This window comes from Wyeomyia smithii, chromosome 3, assembly GCF_029784165.1.
Source record: "Wyeomyia smithii strain HCP4-BCI-WySm-NY-G18 chromosome 3, ASM2978416v1, whole genome shotgun sequence".
Taxonomy (NCBI): Eukaryota; Metazoa; Arthropoda; class Insecta; order Diptera; family Culicidae; genus Wyeomyia; species Wyeomyia smithii.
Genome location: NC_073696.1, coordinates 233,973,030 through 233,998,909, shown reverse-complemented (window position 1 = coordinate 233,998,909; position 25,880 = coordinate 233,973,030). Strand labels below are relative to the sequence as shown.

The following is a 25,880-nucleotide window of genomic DNA, read 5'->3' as shown; positions in this document are numbered from 1 at the left end:
CTGCGGGAGGACTGCCTGTGGAGCATAGCTACATACCCGACGGCGGACAACGATGCCGCGTGTGTAGATGTAGAAGATCATGTCTTTCCTTCGCCCGGTGCTCAGCAGCTGTGCATGTCGTCGTACGTCTCCGTGCTACCAAACACCACGACGCCGAGGATCGTACCAGCTGAGTCGACTGTGTGCACCTACCTGCCAGAGGGGGACTTGGGAGGTTATGCTGCTGTGTTGCATCGTACGAGTTAGATCGTTTTCGTTGCCCACCGAGACATCAACTCATGCAAGGCGATGAACCGTGAGTTATAGGGTTTAATTTTACTACAAATTGTCATCTGTAAATCTGTATATTTTTATGAATTATATTTATATAAATTATTATGTGTTTTTTTTTATAATTTTTATTGCCTGAATTATTCGTAATAGTTTTGACGTAGAACTACGTCTCTCAGGAAGTTCAGCTACATAGGGATGTAAAAAGAAAATCTAAAACCGGAAAAAGTGGAAAATATGTCCAATTTCAAATGCTGATAAATCGGGTAATTTTCGATGGATTTCTTTCGTTCTTGCAGCAATCGATTAGAAAATGTTCTAAGAATTCTTCCGAATGCAATTGTACTATTGAAAATTGTTAAGCATTGTCAAAACGCAAAATTCAACCTCTGATTGGTCGTTATATGAGTGCTTTCCCAAGCACGTTCGACATTTTTATAGACCTAGTAATTCGAAATGTGCTGTTTGGCCTATATAAGAGCCTGTTATAGCCGAGACTTCTCATATTAGTTTTAGCCAGCGACTTCAGTAGTCCTCACTTAGCAGCATCAGCAGTGGTATCAGTAGCGATAGTGGCTGGTGCAGCGGCACTTTCTCTAGTAAAAAGGTGCCTTTGTGCAGTAGCGGGCAACATCAGTTGTAGGCTCATTAGCCGGCACTTCCTCTAAGGAAAAGTTGCTGTATTTTGACAACACACAAACGTTTTGAGATGCTGGCATCCAAAATATATGGGCTGTCAAATTTTCAATGTGAAAACAGATTTCAACTGTATTATCAGAAAAGCTCCTTAATCCCCTCTGTCAGGGTAGCACACAGACGCGGTCGACATTATATCTAATATGATGTTGAACAATTGTCCTTATAAGAACAATAAACAAATTATTAAAGATTTGATACTTTCTCGTTTTTCTCCAGAATTAAAAGTAAAATGTTATTTTAATCTACATGCTTTCTGACTGTCGAAGCTTGTTTGCGTTGTGTAGTGTTTGCTACATTTCTGTTCAGTGATATATGTGCAAACTAAGTTTCGGTAGTACTTCATATCCTCTTTTGCACAAAACTTTAAACATATTCAGTACAAGTAATGTAACAAACAACCCTATGCAGTTCTACGTCAACCTTCCTGTCGTGGCTTTACCTACGACCGTTATGATTTTTTTTAAATATTTTATCGATTATCTCATTCAACTAATTAGGTTGTTTAGCCATTCACGGATTTCTGAGTTTAAATACCGTGACTGCGGATAATTCCGCACCGCACATTTTTCCGCGCACATATTTTAGAAAACTATTATTCAACAGTAAATTTTAATGAAACACAACTAATTTAATTAATTTACCATGTGCATAGCATAGCCTGCTATGATAGTAAATAAATTAGGTATGTTTTAGTAAAATTTACTGTTGAAAAACAGTTTTTTTAAAATGAGTGCGCGGAATTACCCGCTGAAAAAATGTAATTTTCTAAGCAAAACGCGATTTTTTATAATTTTATATCGTTGTCCATGCAGCTCTTTCAGATGATATTAAAAACTGGAATAGCTGAATATAACTGCCAGTCAGCCTATTAAGCATCCTGGTATTTGTAAGAGCCCATCTTAACCCTCTCCGCTGACAAGGTTTATCATTGAAAATTATAGCTTTACGAGAAAATTCAGGCTGAACACTTCGTAGACTAACTAAAATTACTGTCAACTGTAGTATTTTGAACAAAATGCCCAGTGATGCTCTGAGGCAGCATATAAAAGTTTATGGAACAATCGTAAGCACAACAAACAATTTTATGTCAAGATATGATGATTATAATTCTTGGTGCTACGTCAGTATTTATGGGGCCATAATATTAGTAGACGAGATGTTGTATTAGGGAACACGAGTGAAACTTGGCTGGTGATAGCTGAGCCACGAACGAGTTGAGCAGTTTAGTAAGGCGAGCTACTCGTCCAAAATCCAGCCGACTCGCCTTCTGTAATATCAAGAATGATCAGGCGAGTATCTCGCCGCTCGCTTAGTCTTCTGTAATAAAGGCCTATATATAACATCAAACTATTGGTGTACAACTTTGCTTCCGCCGTCTACAGTAGATGTCTCTAGGGTAAGTGCTGATCGGTATTAATCGATCAGAATCGATACACAATAGTTTTGGACGTCTGTGAACTTTATCATTATCACAGTTGTGGAAGGGAGAATACTTTCGAAAATGCAGAATTGCAGAAATAAATTCGGTTTAATTTGCTTGGTTTGTTCTTGAGTTGTGCAGAAATTTGTTTTTGATTTGTATGGGACACCTCCCTTCCAGAAGAGGGAGGTGTTTTAAACAATCATAGGAACCTTTAGCGGCACCAAAAACCCCTACATACAAATTTTCACCTCGATCGGTGTGGTAGTTTTCGAGCCTATATGGATCAGACAGACAGACAAACCGGGCTGCATTTTTATATGTATAGATTACAGCATCAATATTTTAGAACCTAAAGAGTGAATATACATTCATTGGTTTGAAGCGTTCATGTAAATCTATTTTTACAAAAAAAAAAGTTTGAATGAGGAAGGGTGGGGCTGACCGCTAGGTGGATTAATTTAGGTTTTTATTTTTCATTTTACTATCACTAAATTTTGGTTTTGTTATCAAAAGGTGTATTAGATTTCTAATCTATGTAGAAAGTCGAAAAAGTTCTCTTATATAGAACTACTATTCAACTTACTATTACATTCTTAATTGGCTCCGTAGAACATTTATTAGTATTGTGTCGTGTCAAATAAATGTTGTGTGAAAAAAAAACTTACTATTACGTTGACGAATAGACTATTTCAATCAAACTCACAACTTTTTCAACATAATATAAACATAAAGTTCGTGCAAAAAAATTTTTTTTTCAAATTGCGACTATCTTCAAAAACTCAGTTTTGAAAAACCTGATTTTTTTTCTACAAAAACAGTCTGATTTTTTTCTGCAAAAACAATCTGAGTTCTTGCTACAAAAACGAAGCTTACTTGAACTTGAAGATATGAAAATTCGAAAAATTAAAACATTCTAAAGAAATATTTCTTGTTTTTTTAGGTTTTTGACGTAGAACTACGTTCTTCTTTAGCCTACCACATAGGAATGTAAATAAAGAAAACTATTAACGAAAAGGGGACGAAATATGTCCCTTTTTAAATGCTTATAAATCGGTTTGTTCTCAACCGATTTCCTTCATTTTTGCAGCAATTGTTTGAAAAATTATACACGCATCCACCCAAATTTAGAAAATTGTTGATTGATTATGCAAGCTATTGTACTATTGATAATTGTCAAGCCTTGTTTAAACGAGAATTACGTCCTCTGATTGGTCGTTATATGATTGCTTCCCAAGCACGGTCGACAGAATCATATACCTTGCAATTGAAAACATGCTATTTGGCCTATATAAGAGCCTGTTTCAGCCGAAGCCGCTCATAATAGTTCTGGACAGCGACAAGTTGTCAACAGCAGTCGTCCTTCCTTAGCAGCAGCACTAGCCCTGTGGTTGGTCACCACGTCTCAGGAGCAGCGCGGTTCTTCTCAGCGTGTGTCGCCAGACTGCCATTATTCCCCCGTGTTAGGGCAGCATGAAAATCGTCATCACCAAATCCAATTTTGAACAGCAAAATGCCTTGTTTCAAGGCAAATAAACAAGTCATTGAAAGTTAATAATTTTTGACAACGTAAGCAAGCATTATGTGCGGATTCTAGCAGTTACATCTGTCGCGGCCGTCTAATTCACAGAAGGTGAATTAGCTTCCACAGTGCATGTTGTCCGTGTATCTTAACTCCCCCACTGTTAGGGCAGCTCAAAGGTTGTGATCAGCAAACGATTTTGAACCGCAAAATGCTTTTTTCAAGGCAAATAAACAAAAAATTGAAGGTTAATAATTTTCTGGCATCAACACAAGCAGACATTCTGTGCGGGATGCAATCAAATTCTGTTGTAGTTGTCTAATTTTTACTTTATTTAGTAAACCCTCCACTGTAGGGGCAGCGCAAAGGCTGCGATCAGCATGACCAACTTCGAATAACAAACTGCCCTGTTATAACGCATTCACAAAGGCAGTTAGTTCGACTATTCAGAGCTAATATCGTCAGTTGAATTCAATACTAACCCACAACTCAAAATTTTGCAGTTTTGAGTTATTGATGGCAAACGATGCCAAATACTATAAAGTTTTATCTCACAAAGACCCGTTTCTGAATTCACAATATTTCTAGAAATATAAGTAGATGTGCTTTTATTGCACAAAGCTAAAATATCCCTAAAAAGACGGAAAAATGAGGTTCCAACCCTTATCATTTGCTTATTGCATGCACATCATAGACCGGAACAAATTCAATTAAAATAGTAAATCTTTAAATTGGAATTTTTCACGAAAATGAAAAAAGAAATTTTCAAACGCGTTTTTCTCGAAACTATGAATTTTGAGTTGTGCCAGTATTGAATTCAACTGACGATATGAAGTCGATTCAATCAATCAGCATTAACAGAATTTCGTCGTCTCCCAGCTGCCAAATTGCAACATGATGCAACACGCAACAGCGAGCGAACGAAATCGCTTGATGTTACAAACCGCAATAAGATACGGGTTTAAACCGTTGCGTGTGTGAGAGCACCATCGGTGTTTATTCGCTGGAAACAAATATCGAATGCGAATTGTGGAATACTTCGTCTAAAGAATATTAGAGAATTAGACAACTGAACAGAAAGGCGTGGCCTATTACGTAGCACCCTTCGACTATAAAAGAGTGTTTCTGGGAAAACTAGCTACATTCATTAGTCGGAAGGTGAACTGGATGGACCGTCCACAACGTTGACAGCAGTAGCAGCAGATATCGGCACTCAGCAGTTGCAGTAACAGATTATAGCAGCGGGTCGCGCCTGTGGCTGCCTTCAAAGCACTTGCCCTGTGGTTGTTCACCATATCCCAGGAGCAGCGCGGTTCTTCTCGCTTTTCAGCGTGTGTCGTCAGACTGCCGTTGCCATCAGCAAATCCAATTTTGAGCAGAAAAATGCTTTTCTCAAGGCAAATAAACAAATATTTGAAGGTTAATAATTTTTTGACAACTCAAGCGAGCAATCTGTGCTGGATAGTAGCAATTTAAATCTGTAGCAGCCGTCTAATTTACAGAATGTGAAACAGCTTTTACAATGATTAATCTGATCTGATATTGATCTGATATAATGATTTTGCCCCTCGTAAAACATACACACTAAAAAAATTGAAATAAATGTTTTACCAATCCTGGCAGGTCTGCGTACTTTTTATTTTCAAAAATTGCTCTGGACTAACAATTGAAGAGGGCTGATTTTTTTTTTTTGTAAATCGATATGTCTAAATAATGACAAGAGTTACAAAAAGGTTGTCAGTGGATAACTTCTAGAGAACTGTCTGAACTTTTATTTAACAAAAACGGCCATCTTAGATTTTTTTCAAAATAAGTGTCCTAGATAGACAATTCAGTTGCCTAAAGCTCTTCTGAACAAATCAAAGTTGGCAATCTTATGGCAAAAAAAAGTTTTTCTAGCAAAAATTCACAAAACGCAAAAAATCACATAGTTTCACTATTTAGCATGGCCACCTTTGGCTTTAAGAATTGCTCGGCACTTTCGTTGCAACGACTCAACATAGCAGTCGTTTCAGGGGTGATTTTTCTCCATTCAGTTAAAATTGCCTGCCGCTTGTTAATTTTTACTCCTGGACTTTAATTTTCCAAATTGATCAGAGATGGAAGACTGTGCTGGTCACTCCAAAACCTTGATATGCCTTTCCATGAACCACTGCGAAACCAGCTTTGAGGTGTGTTTTGGATCTCCGTCGTGTTGGAACGTATATCTGGGCCCCAACTTTAGCTTTTGTGCGTAGCCATAGATCCCCACACCATGACTCCACCTGCAGAAAAAATCCTCAGTTGGTTGAATAGTTAATGTTGGTAGAGTAACCAAAGTAATAGAGTAATAGGCAGAGTAACCAAAGTAAGTCACCGCCATGCTTGACTCCGAATATTATTTGAAGTACTTTTAGGGAATAACATCAAAATTTTCGAATTTAGTTGTCTGTATAAGGTCCAACAGATTTACTCAATGTGTCCTACATTTTTAGCAATGGCAACCTCGAGACGACACCGGAGGCTAGAATTCACCTTTCGATCACAGTTTCGGAGTGTGTACACCAGGAAGATATGTTTGGCAGCCTTTTGCTTTATCATACGCCCAAAATACCAACGGGTTAAGGGTTCGGGACACTAGGGGCAACAAATATTTCGACCGAAACTACAAATTTTCCATCAGCCAGAGTTGGGTTCGATAAGACGTATGACATGGCACTCCATCCTGTTGTAGCACAACGTGTTGATCCTCAGAGAAGTTGGTCTTCATTCAGGAAAGCACTCGGTCCTTCAAAATACCGATATACATTTCGGTATTGATTTTAACATCAGTTTAACATCATTACACCAGCCGGATGTTGGTTTGAAACTAAAATTTTACTTTCTTGTGAACATCCTCAACAGGGGACGTCCACTTTCAGGTTATCGCTGCTCAGGGTTATCCTGTAATGGCTTTTTGATGCAATAAACTGAGGCCAAATGACCTGCAACGGCCTCGGCACCTCTTCCGGCGTCTTTTAGGCGAAAAGTAAACTCGTAATCACTTCTTTGGCGTACATTTTCACTTATTTGCAATTTACCGATTTCGATGTTCGGTTGCAGTACTCAAAAGTAAATATAAACAAATACACTGTCCAACACAACAAGTCATTAGAAACACAAACTTACCCAAAACTAACTTTTGTACATTGTCGTAATTTTTTTCTACCGCATACTGTAGACCACAAGCACACCTTTTTCAACATTTCACCGTCATTTTCTTGTGATACCATTAGACTCAAATGGGATTACTCTCGTCTCGTCTGACCAAATCACCTTATTTTAGTCATCATTGGTCCAGTAAATGTGGCCCAGGGCCCATTTCATTTTTTTTATTTTTATTTTTTTTTTTTTTGCGAACAACCATGGCTTCTACTAAGGTGCTACGCTGCCCTCAAGACCTTTCTTATGAAGGCAATTTCGTACAAATTGTGATGCCAGTTGGATGGGAAGCTCGCTTTCAACCTGTTCCGCAATTTTCGAAGCTGATAGTTCCCGTGCAGTTCCACCTTCTTCACGATTCGTTCTTTGAAGGACGCCCCTATCGCTTAGCTGGTAAGATAGAACATCCATGTATATCTGCATATAAGATTATATTGGTCGACAAAAGCGAAAAAAAGTGCTGCTCTAATGCTAGCTGCCCTAGAAAGATTATAGTTTTTTAACCATTCCTGTAAATTTTGGTGCCCCTAGCCATTACCAGAACATACTGTATATAGACAATTTAGTTGCCTAAAACTCTTATGAACAAATCAAAGTGATCACTCTTAGGGAAATATATATACAGTAATCACCCGATTATATCTGTACCCGATTTTATCTGTCCCCGATTTTATCTGCCCCCGATTTCATCTGCCCCCGATTTTATCACATTTTTCACCCGATTTTATCATCATAAAACATTTCATTAAAAAAATGTCAGGGTGAACTGATTTCTTATTACGCTTCAATGTTTTAGTTTTTTTTTTTTCATAATTCTGTGAAGAATAACATCATTCTGGATGTAGTTTACATTAAAAATTCAACCGATGCACAATGTCACATTTTGCTGTTTTCGTGTGAATAATTGAATAGTGATACAAATGTTTATTATAACCGTATATTGTGTTCGAAGAAGTTTCGAAATATTTGAAAACGCATCTTTTGATGTAGAAAGCTGGGTGATCAATCCTCCTAAAAGTGAGGTAAAATATTCACTTTTTCATTAGATAAAGGTAGACGCTTGGTGTCTTAGGCAAAGTATTAGGTGATCTCAAAACAAGAAACTTTACAGAAGACATCATGTTTCTATCTCTTACATATTGCAAGCAACATAAAGTTTTCTATGAGAAGGCATTAAAAATCGTTATTTACATTTTTAGACTTTTCTGGCTGCATGTGAGAGATATCAGCATGCTGTCTTCGGCAGAGTTAAGTGTTGTGAGAACATCTAATATTTTGCTGATGGTACTGAATTATCTATCTAAAAAAATATTTTAAAAAAAATAGTGATGATCGATTTTTTATAGTCACTTTTTGTTTTTTTAATTTTTTTTTTTCAGTACAGGATCTCAAATTGAATTTTTTAAATATTTTTTATAGAAGCTCAAAAAGTTTTCTCAAATTCATCCCTTGACAACTTTTCTCTATCTTTTGTCATTATTCAGATATATCGATTTATAAAAAAAACAACTGCAGCTTTTTTCATATGTTTGTACAGATAAATTTTCCAAAAAAAAAAATTTAATCATTGATTTTACGTATTTAGTTATTGATTTAACATCTTCAATAAAAAAGTAGGAGGTTGTATCCAAGACACGACCGCATAAATGACGTAGAACTACGTACACTATTAACAAATGCATTGAGTGTTTCATTACCCTAGTAACACAACTGGTTTTATCAAAGTTTCATAGCGCTTTTTTGGCTGTATTGAGCGCTATAAAACTTTGATAAAGCCAATATTTTTACTTGGGTAATGAGTTATAATGTCTACTAATGAAGGGTTGTGAATTTCGTGAACCGGATTCAGCAGTTAGCAGAACGTGCCGAGTTAAAAACCATACACAGCACATACAGTGTGGTCCCCGTGGCTCTGTGGTTAGCGATGTCGGTCGGCTAGCTCTTCAACACGGTTGTGATATCGAGTTCGATTCCCGATCGAGTCGAGGATCTTTTCGAGCTGGAAATTTTCTCGACTCAGCACTGGGGCACGGTGTATCGTTGTACTCATCCTACACATACAAAATGTGCCGAAAACAATATCGATAACGAATTCTCTCAACTAAAATCGAGTTGATCGAGACCGCTATTAGCCCCCAGGCTAAGCGTGCGATATTGTTGCTGTTACACACACACAAATCATACCATATCATAGACACACACACATCATACCATATCATACAGACGCATACACATCATATCATATCATAGAGACACACACACACATCATATCATATCATACACAAACACACACATCATACCATAACATACACACATCATACCATATCATACACACATCACACCATATCATACACACATCATACCATATCATACACACACAGCAAGCAAGCGACCAATCAGAGGACGTTATTTTTATTTCAACGTGGCTTGACAATTTTCAATAGTGCAATAGTTCGTAGATTCAAACATTTTTCTGTATTGGGCAGATGCATGTATAATTTTCCAATCGATTGCTGCAAGAATGAAGAAAATCGGTTGAAAACCAACCGACCTATAAGCATTTGAAAAGGGACAAATTTCGTCCCAGTTTTTCAGTTTGCATCCCTGTGTGGTATGCTAAAGTAAAACGTAGTTCTACGTCAAAAAAATAAAATTTTAAAAATTCCCCGATTTTATCACTTTCCCTATTTTATCACGCCAAAAATCATCAGGGGGTGATATAATCGGGTGATATAATCGGTTGATCACTGTATACTAACGGCCCGATAGCCTCGAAATGTGCTAGTGGCCGATCAAACAAACAAACAAACAAACTCGAGGAAAAAAGTTTTTTCTAACCAAAATATTTTCATGTCAAACACTGTTCCACGTTGGAAAAGTTTTGTAGAAATGAAAAAGTTTATTTTCTTTGTGAGTGCTTACTTTGAGTTTTAGACAACTATATTGTTTATCTAATAAACTTACTCTAAAAAATTTGAGATGATCAGTTTTTTCTAAAACACTTTTTTTCATAGGATTTTGTTTTAGAGTAGGGTCTCAAAATCATTTTTCTAAATATTTTTGAATTTAAGTTCAAACAATTCTCTAGAAGTTATCCATTGAATACTTTCTCTACCTCTTATCATTATTTAGATATAAAAAAAAAGGTTTATTGAGTTCTGAGTGGGTGCTGCCAGCTCCAGTTGAGTTGGTGCGAAATGCGTACCACGTGTTTAACTAAATTATATCGTACGGCAAAAATTAACATAAGTCGTTGGTACAATGTTTCGCAATGAAAGATTCCGTTTTCGGTACAACATCAATTCAATGAAACATAAAAATACATTTTCAATCTCAATGTTGCTATTCGAAAGTCCATCAAAGCGAATGCCTTACTGATAGAAAACCATCACTATCATCGCGCCGTTGGTTATGCTTTCTTTTCCATTATTCGTGCCTTTAACTCTCGCTCTGGCGCTGATAAGGTTGAACTCTAATTTTACGAATAGAGGCCGCATTTTCAACAAAAATAATATATATCAAAATCGAAGCTCTGCGCACATTTTTTTCGGTCGAGACAGATTCTAACCATAAAGCAGCTTCATTCAGGCTGATAAGCAACACTGGAACAGCCTTGCCGTGTCACGTAGCCTTCGGTCACTTGCATCTCGGTCGTCGCGGATGCTGAGGCAGCTTCTGATGAGTTACTCTTATCATCTGGGGTGGGGGCACCGAGTGTCGTGGTTGAATTGTTTCCTTCGCGACCAACTAGGCTAAGAATAACAGGAAGCAAAACGAGACCAGTGAAGAGTCCGAATGTGACGAAAAGGAAGAAAACTCGGGCGAACAAAAGGTATGAATACAGTCCTGTGAAACTGAGTATGGAAACCGAAAGAAAGGTTGTGAAACCTCCGTAAAAGATTGGTGGTGCGATGTGAAGCATCGTACGCAACGTACGTTGCTGCCGATCTGTACCAGAGGTGATCGAGAACGTTTGTACTACATGAGAAGCATAATCAATACTAAAACCGATCGACAACTGTATTGCAAGGGCAGTAGTCAAATTGAGCGTCATCCCCCAAAGATGTAAGAACCCACCTACATTTATCATTGTAATGAGAACACAGACAAATATCCACACACATGCCTGAAGATCGAACAGCACGAAAGCAGTAGTTAGCATCACCGCCAGTAGTGTTAGTCCCAAGTTCTTATAGGTCTCTGCTGCTACTGCTTGTTCAGCTTCCCAGTAGATAAATTGTTTCGACCAAACTGACCTAAATGTGTAACTAGAGTTCAATGGAAGCCGATGAACAAGATCTTCAATAGCTGTCTTAGCGGGGAGATAATCCTCTGGTTCTTCGAATGGCCTAAATTCGAAACTGAACACTGTAGCCTAGAATGTGAAAAAATAGAATAACATTGTTATATGTTCATTAAGCAGACAGTATATGAAGTAGAGAGAACGAAAATTAAGCGAACTGGAAATATGATACAGATTTGGAAAAATATACCGCATCCCGACGGGAAATTCAGTTCGAAAAACATTGTTATACTTGAAAAGATTACGATTACCTACCTCTATCGTTGGTGCCAGCCTTCCGGATTGCAGAGGTTTTTCGAATTTAAAATGTCTTTGAAATCGACCGCCTTCAGGACTGAATAAAAATTTTGAAAGATATCGATGAAAATCTTGGCCTGTCATTTGTGATACCGTAAGATCTGAAATATAAAAGTTACTATTTTGACAGCTCGCAGTCGTGCTTTTTATGCCCGTACCGTAAGACTCTTGCAGGTACTGTTCGAATGCAGCAGGCCAAGCAATAACTTGCTGAACAATATCACGTTTGTTACTCAGCAGGTTGGAAAATGAAACCAGGGTTTGTAGATCGGCCGAATAGTTTATCTTTCCGAAGAAAATAAATGCCTCTGTACCAGAATTGGGAAATGCAGCATTAAATTGACTTCTATATTCCTGGTAGTAGCCCCCACGAGGCAAATGCCAATTGGAATCATATTTGGCTCGTAGCTTCATAAAGTTCGTCCAACTCCAGCCAGTAAGCAAAATGGCCGTGCCAATGATCATGGTCTTGCACGTCACGCTGGTCGTCAGTTTCCGGTAGACAATCGCCAAGAAGCGATCCATCAATTGTGGATTACACCATAGTCGCGTTGACCCGAGGTCACCGTGAACGATGCAGGGAAATATGCCGTTTCGACAAGCGGAACGGCGTTTCTCATCCAGCGTTAATACGGCCACGAAATAGCTGATAACAAAAACGTACGTCGCAAGAATGCTGATAGCGCCAAGCAGGCAGAACATTCGCATGGCTGGGAAGGGCTATCGGAATGGATTGAAAATGTAATTCCGAAATGAAAGAAAAAAGGAAAAATCTTTGAATGGGAGAATAACGTAATCAGTCGCGCTTGGATTTTCTCAGACCTAATACAAGAAAGTATTTCTTCCACTTATCAGGTAATTTGCACTAATTCTAATCGAACGAAAACTATGCGTAATTTATTACACACTTGAAATCTCGATTGAGTAACAAAAAAGTTATTGTTAAGAAAACTATTCTTGAAGTGAATCCCTCCATTTTACTCAATTTAATTTAACCTACCGAAATCATTCCAACCGCGAAAGCAGCGACGTTCGTTAACGAGGTTACAGTAATCGCAACTCCCGCATGTTGAAGCATGAGAGCGATCTGTGTCGGAAGCGTAGAATCGGCAAATTCCAATTGCACTTTCCGCAAGCTAGTCAGCATAACGAAAACATCGTCAATACCAAGTCCGAGCACAACATATGGCAGGGCAGATTGGGTGGAAACAAACGTCAATCCAACTAGCGCGTAAAGCCCAAATGCAACCACGAGGGCCAGCACGATTCCTAACAAACCGCAAACGCTGAGAAAACTCTAAACGGATAGAAATCGAATTAGTTATTCTTGCTACATAGAATCAACTTTTTACCCGTATCTCAATCCAACTGAAACCGGAGATCACAAATTGCATAAAGACGAACATCAGGAGGCAACCCACATGAACCATATCGAATCCCTGAAAAATCGCCTCTCTTGTAGCATCTCCATAACTTCGTCCAGAAGCATAATCTACTCTGAATTGCTCCGTTTCATATCTTCGTTTAACTTCTTCCATTTCGTTCAAGAACCCTGCTTCCCACAAGTCGATATCCTTTGTAGTACTGCTGTAGTTTACCTCAGCGTACCAGCTTACCAATAAGCTCCTAGCTTTGAAAATTCTTCCACTCGAATCCCGCTCAATTCCTCCAAGTATTTTCGTGACATCCAAGTTAAACGCACTATAAGTGCCAAGCAGTGCATTCTCATTAACAACCCTCAAAATGTCTTCCTTTATGAGTTCACTAATTTCTTGCTTGTTTGCTTGTCCAAAATTGAAAGGACTTGCAATAAAACATTCGCGGGAAATATATTCCACAAGCAAACAAATTAGATTTTCGTAAGGATCGAAACTATCGCTACTGGCATTATATTGAGGAAACGTATCACCCAAGACGCCCAAATTCTGTAGACTTTCGCCGTCAATCAAGGGCACTTTAAGGCACACGTCTTCCCACAGGATGCGTTCCATTGCATTACAATGTGTTTGAACTACGCTTACAGAGTTGATCTGTTTTATAATGTCGTAAACTTTCAGCATTACAGATGGAGTAAGAACATCTTGCGTAGTAATTAGTACATTTTCTACCCGGTAACTCTCTTCGAAAGTATTTTTAATCCATTGCACGTCACGCAGGAAGTTGCTATCTAAACAGCAATCCAAAATTAATTGAGGTGATACAGCCTTGCTTTTGTTAGGGAAACTTACTCTCCGAAACCCACATCCGTTTCGGATCGCGCTCCAAGCGCATTTTCAGAAATCCAAAGGAGCACAGTAGCACCACAAGTATGCACAGGAATATCGTTTTCCACGGATTTTCGGCTATTACGAAACCTAACCAGTCGAAAGAGAAGTTTGAGAGGACTTTGATTTTAGCAAGGTGGTTGCCCGAGGGGGATACCGATAAAATATGCCTCCAATTCGTTTGGACATCGTATGGAAAAGTTCACTTTTGGGCTGTCTTAACCTCGCTTCATCGAAGCTTCTAGCCGATGGAGCGCCGTGTGGAACGTTCACCTGCCATCTAGAATTCATGATGTTTAGAAGGACGAAATTTTTCCTGGTCAGTTGACTGGTACTTTAGTTACTGACAACGGTTTTCACGGCTACGCACAAGCTGAGAGCCAAATTCAAAATTCTTAGTCCATCAATAATTAATCTGAAAATGAACACCTTCTGCTACGATGTAAAGTTGTGTGCCTATATTAGTCACAGTTCTAGTCAAGGCAATAATAAAATTTAACTAGTTAGCTTTCCTCCGACATCAAGTTTTTTATAATGTTCAAGGGAATCAAATGAATTGTTATTTGCGTAGACCAATATTTCATACAAAACTTACGTTTATTTAACATTTATACATTTATACATTTATACATTTATACATTTTATCAGATTAACGTCATAACGTCGGGTATCCGGTTGTTTATTTTTTTCAGTTCTATGAAATTCAAGTAAATTCTGAGTACTTACTTCGAAACTTACAAATTAGCCTTGCTCGATCTAAACTGTAACTTGGAGAATAAAAAATCTCATTTTGTACAATGACAAAATCCGTAAAAAATAGTAGAAGGGTGTTTTCTTAGACACGACCGCATGGTAGACGCACACAAGAACAATTTGATTGTTTTCCTTCCAAGCCACAACACGACACGATACGTGTTATATTGTTATGTCTGTGAGAGCTCTATCTCTATCGGTTCAACTCCGTTCGATACCAACACGAAATAAGATTCAGTATTTCAAACATTCGTTTAGCGAACCTGAGATAAACTGAATGAACCTGCGAAAAAGGCAGAGCCTCTAACAACATAACACCTGAAATAAACATCAGAAACAGAACTACCCATAATTCAAAAATTGGCTAATATGCCATAGGCTTCAAACCAAGAAAAACGCATTTTTAAGTTTTTTGTCGATACAAAATATTTTGACTATCCATAACAACTTTTTATTGAGTACCTATATCATCCTTCATTGGTCCCCGTCAGTGATCCCCGTGGCTTTGTGGTTAGCGATGTCGGTCGGCTAGCTCTCCTACACGGTTGTGATATCAGGTTTGATTTCCGATCGAGTCAAGAAACATTTCGAGCTGGAAATTTTCTCGAGTCGGCACTGGGGCACGGTGTATCGTTGTACTTATCCTACACATGCAAAATGTGCCAAAAACAATATCGATAACGAATTCTCTCAACTTATCTAGTTGATCGAGACCGCTTTTAGCCCCAAGGCAAAGCATGCGATATTGTTTTATATCATCCTTCATTTATGCTTGAACCTTGCTGTTAAGTTGAAACAGAGAAATCTGCAGGAAAATTCCACCCGCCAAACATTTTTAACGCAGTAGCCGTTTTTTTTTTTTCAATTATAAACGTTGAAAGGTCAGTTGACAAACCGATGTGTAATTTGGCTATATATGTGATATGTGGGTGATAAAAATGGCTTTAAATTTAATAAAACAATACAAGTGAGAACGAGAAATACGACGAGACAATTGTTTCGTGCAACCTGGTTAAACCGTTGCAGAAACGTGAGGCTCGAGCTATTGAATCAAGAAGAAAAAACAACTTCACCACGCTGTGATTTTTAAAAACTGCGAGTCCACTTTTCTGTTTTTTGTCATTAAATCCAAAATGAAATCTGAATCTTCACTTTAATTTTATATTGCTGCCTTTCCAAATGCATTTTTTGACAATCGGTTTCCGAAGGGACCTTGTTCAGGGTGTTCACCACCACGAGAAACCGTTTTCTAGATTTTGGTAAAAATGGCATATCAGCCAATTTTTGAATTATGATCAGAGAAAGCGAGCTCGTGATTGGATAGCTGTTGCTTCTCCAATTGATTTAAGGTATTTTTTCACTGGCTTGCAATTTAAAAGAGATGCCAAAAGTTTAGGGAAAACTTCACCAACCGGTTAAGACAATAGTGATCATGATTCTTCATTATACCACCCTGTTCTCAGCTATAACAACGAGCTGGTGATTGGTTAAATGCACTGAAGCTAAACCAAAATTGTTGATTTTCTACTCAACTTTTCAACAATTTACTATTGAGAAGCTATGCCCATTTTTATACCGCAAGTTTTTTTTTTTTTTTAAATAGGGGGGGAGTTTGTAATGATTTATTTATGTACTAAAATATCTATTCAGAATTAGTATTGTGTGTTCTGCCACAAATGGTGACATTTCAACACTATTATATATATTTGTACGCTATTTAGTATTATTGAATGTTATAAGCTTACGCAGTTAAGATAATGTAATTGTAGGAAAATTATTAAACCTACTTGTCAAGAATAAAAAAGGAATAAAAGGAATAAAACGAAACTTAAAATAAACATAAAATAAACTTAAAACTATCTTACTGACTATAAAGTGAGCTAATCGTTGCAATTGAGGATTGCAACGATTTTTGTCGGAATTTGTTGATAATTTGGCTTGACATATTTTCTAATGTTTCTGCATTAGTGAGCCTATGTAGCTCGTTCGTGCTAAACCAGGGAGGACGCTTCAAAATCATTTTCAAAAGTTTATTCTGAATCCTTTGAAGTGTCTTCTTCCTGGTTGCACAACAACTTGTCCAGATGGGAACTGCATATAACATTGCTGGTCTAAATATTTGTTTGTAAATTAACAGTTTATTCTTGAGACAAAGTCTAGAATTCCTGTTGATAAAAGGATATAAACATTTGATATACTTATTGCACTTTGACTGGATATTTTCAATGTGCTCCTTGAAAGTAAGATTCTTATCATAAATTAGCCCTAAGTATTTAACTTGATCAGACCAATTTAAGACTACACCGTTCATCCTAATAACGTGGTTATGGGTGGGTTTGAGAAATGAAACTCTTGGCTTATGAGGAAAAATAATTAACTGTGTTTTTGAAGCATCAGGGGAAATCTTCCATTTTTGTAAGTATGAAGAAATTATATCTAAACTTTTTTGAAGCCGACTGCATATAACACGAAGGCTTTTTATTTTTGCGGAAATGCTTGTATCGTCACAAAACAGAGATTTCTCACAACCTGGTGGTAAATCAGGAAGATCAGAAGTAAAAATGTTATATAAGATTGGGCCCAAGATACTCCCCTGAGGCACACCAGCTCTAACAGGCAATCTATTAGATTTACCATTTAGATAGTTAACCTGGAGAGTGCGGTCAGTTAAATAACTTTGTATCATTTTTGTGAGGTAAAGCGGAAAACTAAAATTTGACATTTTAGCTATTAAACCTTTATGCCAAACACTGTCGAATGCCTTTTCTATATCTAGAAGAGCAGCTCCAGTCGAATAGCCTTCAGATTTATTAGTTCGAATCATATTTGTTACTCTAAGTAACTGATGAGTAGTGGAATGCCCATGGCGAAAACCAAACTGCTCATTTGCAAAAATTGAATTCTCATTAATATGTGTTATCATTCTATTAGGAATTATTCTTTCAAAAAGTTTGCGTAGAGAAAAGTAAACTAATTGGTCGATAACTTGATGCCTCAGCTGGATTCTTTTCGGGTTTTAAAATTGGAGTGACTTTGGCATTTTTCCATTTCGTAGGAGAATGTGCTAGTGCAAAGCATCTGTTAAAAATTTTTACCAAGAAATTTAAAGAGTTTTCGGGAAGTCTTTTGATGAGGATATAGAAAATCCCATCATCTCCTGGTGCTTTCATGTTTTTAAATTTTTTGAGAATGGTTCGCACCTCATTCAAGTTTGTCTCCAATACCTCTTCGGAACTATACCACAAGTTTCGGGCAGCCTTCACCTTTCGATCACGACATTGACGTTCAAAATGCGTCAAAGGGTAGCGACATAGCATGCATTTTAAGAGGGAACATTTTCGTTTCACTTTCCACAGCATGCTAGGGTGTAAAACGTAGTCCTACGTCAATAGATAATTAACTTTCTTAAAAAGCTCATTTCTTAAATCTTGTTTTTTTTAATGAAAACTTCAAAAAGATAGCTAAACAAGGAAAAATTAGAAGAAATTTAAAATTTTCTAAAAAAATCAAAAAAAAATAAGGCCGCTTCATTGGTATTGTGTTTCCGGTAGAGCTGAAAACAGTAATTTTATCCTTCCAGAAAATATACACTGTAAGTCAAACAAAAATACCTACCTATTAATAGTTAAAATATTTCAAGAGCCAAACCCGTTCGTTAGGTCTGTATAGTGTCTTCGGCAAAGTTGTAGATAAAAATTTCGTGCTCCCAAAAAAATCAACACTGTGGAAAAAATTTAAAAGTTTGTTCAAGTTCAAACAACTATCAATGTTCAACTTACATTGTGTAGTTTTTGTAGAGAAAAATTCTGACTTTTGAAAAATGGGTTTTGACGTAGGACTATGTCTTGCTTCACTATACTGAGAAACATTCTGTAAAAACTGAAATGAACATGCAACGTTTTTGGTTGGCGGAATTGAAGATTTTGAATGCTAATAGCTCACAAACAAACGTACCAATTCCAATATTTAATATGCTGTTGGGTAGCTAAAATATGCAAAATTTATATAATATGATATTATAAAATTACGGTGAAAGTTTCAAGGTCAAGGTCAATATCTACATACATTTTTCATACAATTGGCTTACTTTCCTAAGGCAGACATCAAAAAGTCAAACAAAATGATTTCACTCGTTCAGTCATTGGCTGGAAATGTTAGCTAATTTGCATCGCATTAATCAGCCGGTTCTTCTCTCAATCACCCATTTTTTCCCCTACTCGCTATAAAAAGCACACAGCATGGAGTGAAGCTCATTTTCTGTCTGCAATAAATAGTTTTAATATGTTTTTGATTTTTTCACGCTGTATATTTTTTCGAAAAGGTAAAATCACTGTCAACAACTTTGTAGAAGACGTCACACCGATCAAGCAAACCGTTCTGGCACTAAAAATATTTGTAATCACCAATACCATTTTTACATAAAAGAATATACTCAAATGCTATGTCACATTTATGGAGAAATATCGCCGTTTTATGACAAGCTGTGTCAGGGTAAGGTTTTATGGAATTTGAAGAATCAGATGTTTTCAAAACTCTATAAGCGACCTCTCAATGAAGAATTAGCCTCGAAAACGACAGAGTGGAAGAGAAAACGCAACAATTCTTTGCCTATTTCTATCCGGAATGTTTTGGCAAGAGGTAACATAAACTCTTTCAAATAAATGATTTCGGGCCGCTAAGAAGTGCCATTAGTGTTCCCTCAATAGTGACACCTGACAAGGCTATTAACTTTCAGATCATTTTGAATTGTCATTTACATATGACGCAGAACGATTCTCGTTTTTTTTGTTATTTCTAGCAATGCAGCTCTTTTAAGTTAATTGTCGTTTTACCCGAGTTTTACAGTTACATTAATCGGTCGGTTTAACCCTATCCCCGCGGAAAGAAATCAGTTTTTAGATCGAAAAATGACACTCAAACTCTTATTATTTTCATCGTTAGAAATTTCAAGTATAGTTGCTAAACTGTTATCAATGTTTATATGTCAGGTGATGCCATATGGCATCACCCGCAGGGAATGGGTTAATCTGTGTTACACATTACTAAATGACTCAATTGCAACAACAAACAAATAAAATCAAAATTTAGTAAGCCTTCAGTAAGAACTAATTCTATGTTAAGGACTTTTAGCGCCAATTTTTTACAGCTTGGAATAAATGTAGAACTGCGGTCACACATTTAAGAATTTGAAAGGAAAGAACATTCAACATTGCTCGGAACGTGTTTGTGGCCGATTGCAATTTGTACTTGGCAGAAGGAATGAAGAATTTACCTAGAGGTAGTCTGTTTCGTGATAGCTTTAGTTTAGTTTAGCTTTAGACCCGTGCTTTCCTGACAACAACAAGTGTATGTATTGTAATGGGAGTAAAAAGTAGTTACCATAGAAAACTGAAAGGCTTAGCGTAACTATTTCATTGGTATTAGTGAAATACTGTACAGTGGATCATACCTTCTATTTTCAAAATACATTGGTATACCTACAAATAGTGTGCAGCGCAGTCTAACCTCTTTTTCGAATTCCCTCATTCTATCACCTACGCTGCGCCGCCCGCTTGTTGCGTAAATATTTTGAAACAATCACACGGATTTTTTCATTATACAGGTAACAGTTTCGTTCGTTGTCACATCGCTATTCCGTTCAACCAAATTTACAAGTTACATTGTCTGATCGTGGCAAAAGAGGCAAAGACAAAGGAAGGAACAGGACCGGTCTGCTGCGTAATGGAACAGGGTGGCGGTAATCTTAAAAAAACGTTGAAAATATTGGAATGTCAGAGAATTCTTTTTTTATCAAAGAAATGAGGGAATATAAATTAAATATATTTGAAAACATTTTTAACCGATGCACAATTCTTTTTTAAATGACTCTTCAGCGCCAAAAAGGATTTTTAGCATAAGAGGCTAGTTGGGGACGTATACTGTTTGGTTTCGAATCCGATTGAATACTTCATTCACTGGGATTTCAGAGCTGCGATCATCTTCGTTGCACTTTTTTGTGCTGAATGCTGACAAATAACAGGGAATATAATTCTACACACCAAATTTATCTCGGTATACTTCCCCATAGCTGATCAAACTCTGCGATTATTTTGTGGAAGTCAGCCATTTTTTTCAAAAATGAATTTTTTTATGAACCGCATCTACTCAAGAAGCTGAAGTTGGGAGATTAATTAAATTTCGAAAAATCGAACTTTAAAGCTGACTTATACCGTGTTAAAATTTCGTCCGAAACAGAATGGGCATTCTATTTCGGAATAGAGTGGTCTATGTACATAAATCGGTGTAATACTATCATGCAGACTTCCTGAAATCTCGCTCGCACAAAGAAGAGACAGTGTGCTTTGCGCTACAAGTCTCGTTTCTCATTCAGTCGCTTCGTGCTGTGTGCAGCGTGCGAGCGAGAAAACTTACCATTCGTACGAGCCACGTCTCGTCGCATGGGAATTTTTATTGCGACGTACACGTTGATATCTCGTCTCTCAACTTAACGAGTGCGGTGCATGGGCGTCGCGTACTTGAGACAGCTTGCGTGCAAATTCTCTTGAGCTCGTCTCGCGAGCTTGCCTCGCATGTTGCTTTGCGCTAATGGTGCGAGAAGGAATTTGATTTTGCGCAGAAGGAAACAGGCAGGGAATTTTATGTTTTTTTTCATTTACCGTGTTACAGCAGCATGCATCAAAACACCGTTAGAATTATCAATGATATAACCTAGTTAATTTATTTATCAATTCAAAATTCTATGATTAATTCATCCGACTTTTGTTAACATGAATTAAGAACGTTTTGTTACTATACTTATTATGCTAACGGTACGAAAATGCACCGGATGCAGAGTGTTACGTTGGTTAACAGAAGTGTTCCTTTCGTCGGTTTAGATGTCATTGACTATCTTATGATAGAACTCTGTTTTGTAGTTCTAAGGATAAAATAGTAGGAGGGTGGTATTCAAGACACGACCGCATGACGTTGACTACCGTATTCTTATGTTCCATTGAAACAAATAGTAGAGGGAATTGCAACTCCAGTATTTGTTGCAATTTTATCTAACAGCGCATTTCTGTATGCTGAGACCTTAAAACGTTATAAATAATAATATATACTAGAAGAATGGATCTCTCTTATTTAATCGCTGTCATTTCATACATATTCGAATCAAACCTTTGTTCGTAACTGCACTACCAAGACAATCATTTAATTTAGCGAATTGGGTAAAATTTTCCTATCTAAGCAAAAAACAAACTCTACGAAACTATCTGAAATTGGAGACTAGAACGATTCAAGCAAAAATTTTAAATTTAAAAATTGTTTGACATTAAATAGATAAAGCTCATGCTAGGTTAGCTCCAGCCCAGCATATAACTTCATGTATTTAAAATAGTAGGAGGGTGGTATTAAAGACCCGACAGCATGACGTAGGACTCTATATTTTTCATCTAACAGTGCTTTCTTATTTGCTGACATTAGAGCGCTTTGAACAATAATTAATAAATAATATGAATGACATATATGGATGAAACCTTATTTATATTGGCATCCCCGCTTCCCAGGTATTCGAATTAGAAAAGCATTTGTTCGTAGTTTGAAATGACAAGACAAACATTAGAATTAACAAATTCGATGTATTCCGAGAATTGCGCTTATAGATAATGTTCGTGTGTCGAGACATTGCGAAGATTCTCAATATATTCGTTTTAGCACTAGACGAAACTGCTAGCGAATCACTATAGCTGTAAACCTTTATTACAAAAATCCGTACCGTCTGTATGTCACTGGTGCGGTTTTGGAATCAAAATGATGGGGTATTTATTTATTTATTTATTAAATCAACGAGGTTTTAACCATGTGTTGGTCATTCGCCTCGAAAATGATGGGGTGAAATGTTCGAACGGTACGTTTTATACCAAGGCTTCGTCAGATAATTAGAAAGAAGGAGGGGCTACATAGATGATGAAATGGTAGAGACAAATGTTTCTTGAAAGCTGCGCCGGCCGCTGTCGTAATATTAACACCAACACAAACATGCATTTTTGCAAGGTCTTTTCCGCTTGCAACAGCATTTGGTAAAATAGAAAATTCAATTAGCCGCTTCTGTAACAAAATTTCGAGGCACCAAAAGGTACCAGTTGTCGAATATTCTCGTTTACTGGTAGTCCGTCCAGAATTCCAGCCATTTTAGTATTTTGCAGTGCCATTTATTACTAACAGCCACCAGCATAACGGGTGAAAACGGCACGAGATGACCGGTACTCTTTTGTCTTTCCTCCTTTCTGTTGCTAACACCTAGCGTCCACATGTTACTGGTGCGGTTTTGGAATCAAAATGATGGGGCGCCGGCCGCTGTCGTAAAATTAACACCAACAAAAAGATGCATATTTGCAAGGTTTTATCCGCCAGCAGCAGCATAAACATCGGAAAAAGAAAGTGACAACAACAATAACAACAAAGTCAGATCGATTGTATCCGTTAGTGTCGACTGTGCTTGGGAAGAGAGGTAGTGATTGGCTGCGCGGTATGATTTAGACAATCGATATTGATTACCAATTTTTCAATAGTGTGTCTCAAACAATAGTTTGTTTTTGTTACATAAATTTAACCGTAAAAGAATTTCTGATCGATTGATGCCAAAACCTCGAAAACCTGATTATAGACGACTGCAAAATAAGCGCTCAAAGCCTGACCACTTTTCCCTGGTTTTCCCTGGTTGAATTACTAGATTTTCAAATTCAGGGGCCTAACTTCGATATAGACGTTAGTCAACGTCAAAATGTGGTTTGAAATTACAACATAAGTTTTTCGGGAGTTAAAAATAGTAAAACCATTGAAATTGTTTATATTTTCTAGTACATGTTGAAGTTGGATAGAATTTTCGAATTGAGTACACTAAAGTCGCTTTTTATGCGGGGGATACATGCCGCGTAAAAAATCGCGTAAATTCCGGAATCCGCGTAAAAAAAAACCGCGTAAATTCTGCAATCCGAGTGAAGAGGAACCGAAATCCGCAAGAAAAAAAAATACCGCGTAAATTCCGGAATTCACGTAAAAAAACCGCGTAAAAGCGACCTTAGTGTATAGATACTGCAAATCAGGTTCTGAAGGTTCGTGATAATCTGATCGTAGTAATATAGTTTTGTGAATTCTTCCGATTAATACACCTTTAGAAGGGTCTGACGGCATATATCGTATGTAGGTACGGTAGGCAGCCTATACACCAGAGTAGCGAACCTATACATTAGAGAAATGACAAGACACTCACCGTTAAGGCAACTGTCAACATCAAAACGGGCGAACTGTATAAATTTGCATTGCCGTTATCCGTTTTGATGTTGACAGTTGCCTTAACGGTGAGTGTCTTGTCATTTCTCTAATGTATAGGTTCGCTACACCAGAGAGACGCAGAGACACTCACCGTTAAGGCAACTGTCAACATCAAAACGGATAACGGCAATGCAAAATTATACAGCTCGCCCGTTTTGATGTTGACAGTTTCCTCAACGGTGAGTGCTTTGTCATTTCTCTAATATACAGTTTCACTAAGGTACAGTACGGGCGTCTCGCTCAGTTCGTAAAGCGATAAGACAACGTGTGGTGCGCCGCAGTCTCTTACCGAAGAAAAAAAAAAGAAAAGAAACCTCTCGTCGTTTCAGCGCGTGTACAGGAAGTCTGTGCACATGAGAAAGTCTCACGAGCTGTAGCGCACGAGCTGTATCAAGTATGTACAGTACGGGCGTCTCGCTCAGTTCGTAGTGCGATGAAACATCGCCTTGCGCATCGCAATCCGAACCGAAAGAGAAGCGAAAGAGCAACCTGCAAATTGCATGTGACGTGTCTCGTCTCGTCGCACATGCATGGAAATTCTACGAGCGAGAGAAAGATTTCTCTCGTCGCTTGAAAAAAAAGCGCGTGCACGGGAAGTCTGCATGTAACACGTAACATGTAGCATATTACATGTGATAAGTAACATGTCACCTGTTTTGTACATGTCACACGTAATATGTAACATGTTACACGTAATGTAACACGTAAAATGTAACATGTAACATATTATGTAATATGTAACATGTTGTGTTACATGTAATGTTACACGTAACATCTTACATGTGACATGCTATATGTACCATATAACATGTGACACTAGCCATTTTATACGAGTTACCGTCTTTTTCTTTGTCGTTTAGCAGGTTTGTGTACATAGACCACTCTGTTCTTGAACGATCCTAAACGAAGGTTTTGTTACTAAATGCCCCCTGCACCCTTCTCAGAAATTAGTCGTGGGCAGTGGGCAATGTGGCCCATAGGAAAGTATAAGCCAGTTTAAAAATGACAGTTTAAAAAATATATTAAAACTGGGACATTTTTCATGGAATAGCTTATCTAATTTGTTGTATAGGAATATAGCTAAACCAGCTGAAAGACCGAGTCATTTATATATTAAAACGACCACAACTAGTATTTCTACTTTACTTTGAGGCCCAATTCCGGTTATAATACTGTATGGTTATAACAAACCATTATCTGTGACCATGATTACAAGTGGTGCTCGCAGCTTACTTTCGTCAGTCGGCGGTAGATGGAAACGATAGTTCATCATGGACGCAAACCGTTGCGTTATTCTTCAGAAACCGGTAGTAACGCAACGCAGTTTGACATAAACGCCAACAGGCAGTAAATGACATGCGTATAAGTGGAAACCGTGAAAACCATGCCGCAGTAAAGAAAATTGCGGCCCTAACTAACACTCAGGAAAACCTATACGCTGAAGTATAACAGTGGATAGGGTGGTTTGTGCAATTATTTTTTAAATATTTTAATCGTTTCTAATTTACATTCCGAGATTTAAAGAAAAACCTACACCAAACTCGGTAATTGTAAAAAACCGCTAAACATCATTTTGTACTAACAACACTATCTTATCTCTTGCGAGTTTCCCTTCCAATGAACCGCCGATAGAAATCTAAATTTTATGCCGGTTCAATGATTGCGGAGATTCACCTGGCACAGCGTGCGGCATACCTACGCAAACCGGCCCGCGGACCGGTTACGGTGACTTGTAGTAAACGCATTTGCGGATAGCGTTCGGTTCGGAACTGGCTTACGCTACACATCTATAGGCATGTAAGCAATGCCGGTTGTCGTGCTCGCGACGCGATCCCGCAAAATGCCGCGTGACAGTCG

General features: G+C 37.7%; 1 protein-coding gene across 1 annotated transcript; it reads right to left on the bottom strand.

Moving 5' to 3' along the window:
- Positions 1-11,771: 11,771 nt before the first annotated feature.
- Positions 11,772-13,962, bottom strand: LOC129729116 (protein patched homolog 2-like). Its single transcript, XM_055687599.1, has 5 exons — positions 13,920-13,962; positions 13,044-13,858; positions 12,692-12,988; positions 11,899-12,411; positions 11,772-11,792 (listed from the first exon to the last, which is right to left on the bottom strand). Exons 1-5 carry the CDS (start codon positions 13,960-13,962, stop codon positions 11,772-11,774), a joined length of 1,689 nt encoding a protein of 562 aa, XP_055543574.1.
- Between the last annotated feature and the right edge of the window lie 11,918 nt (positions 13,963-25,880).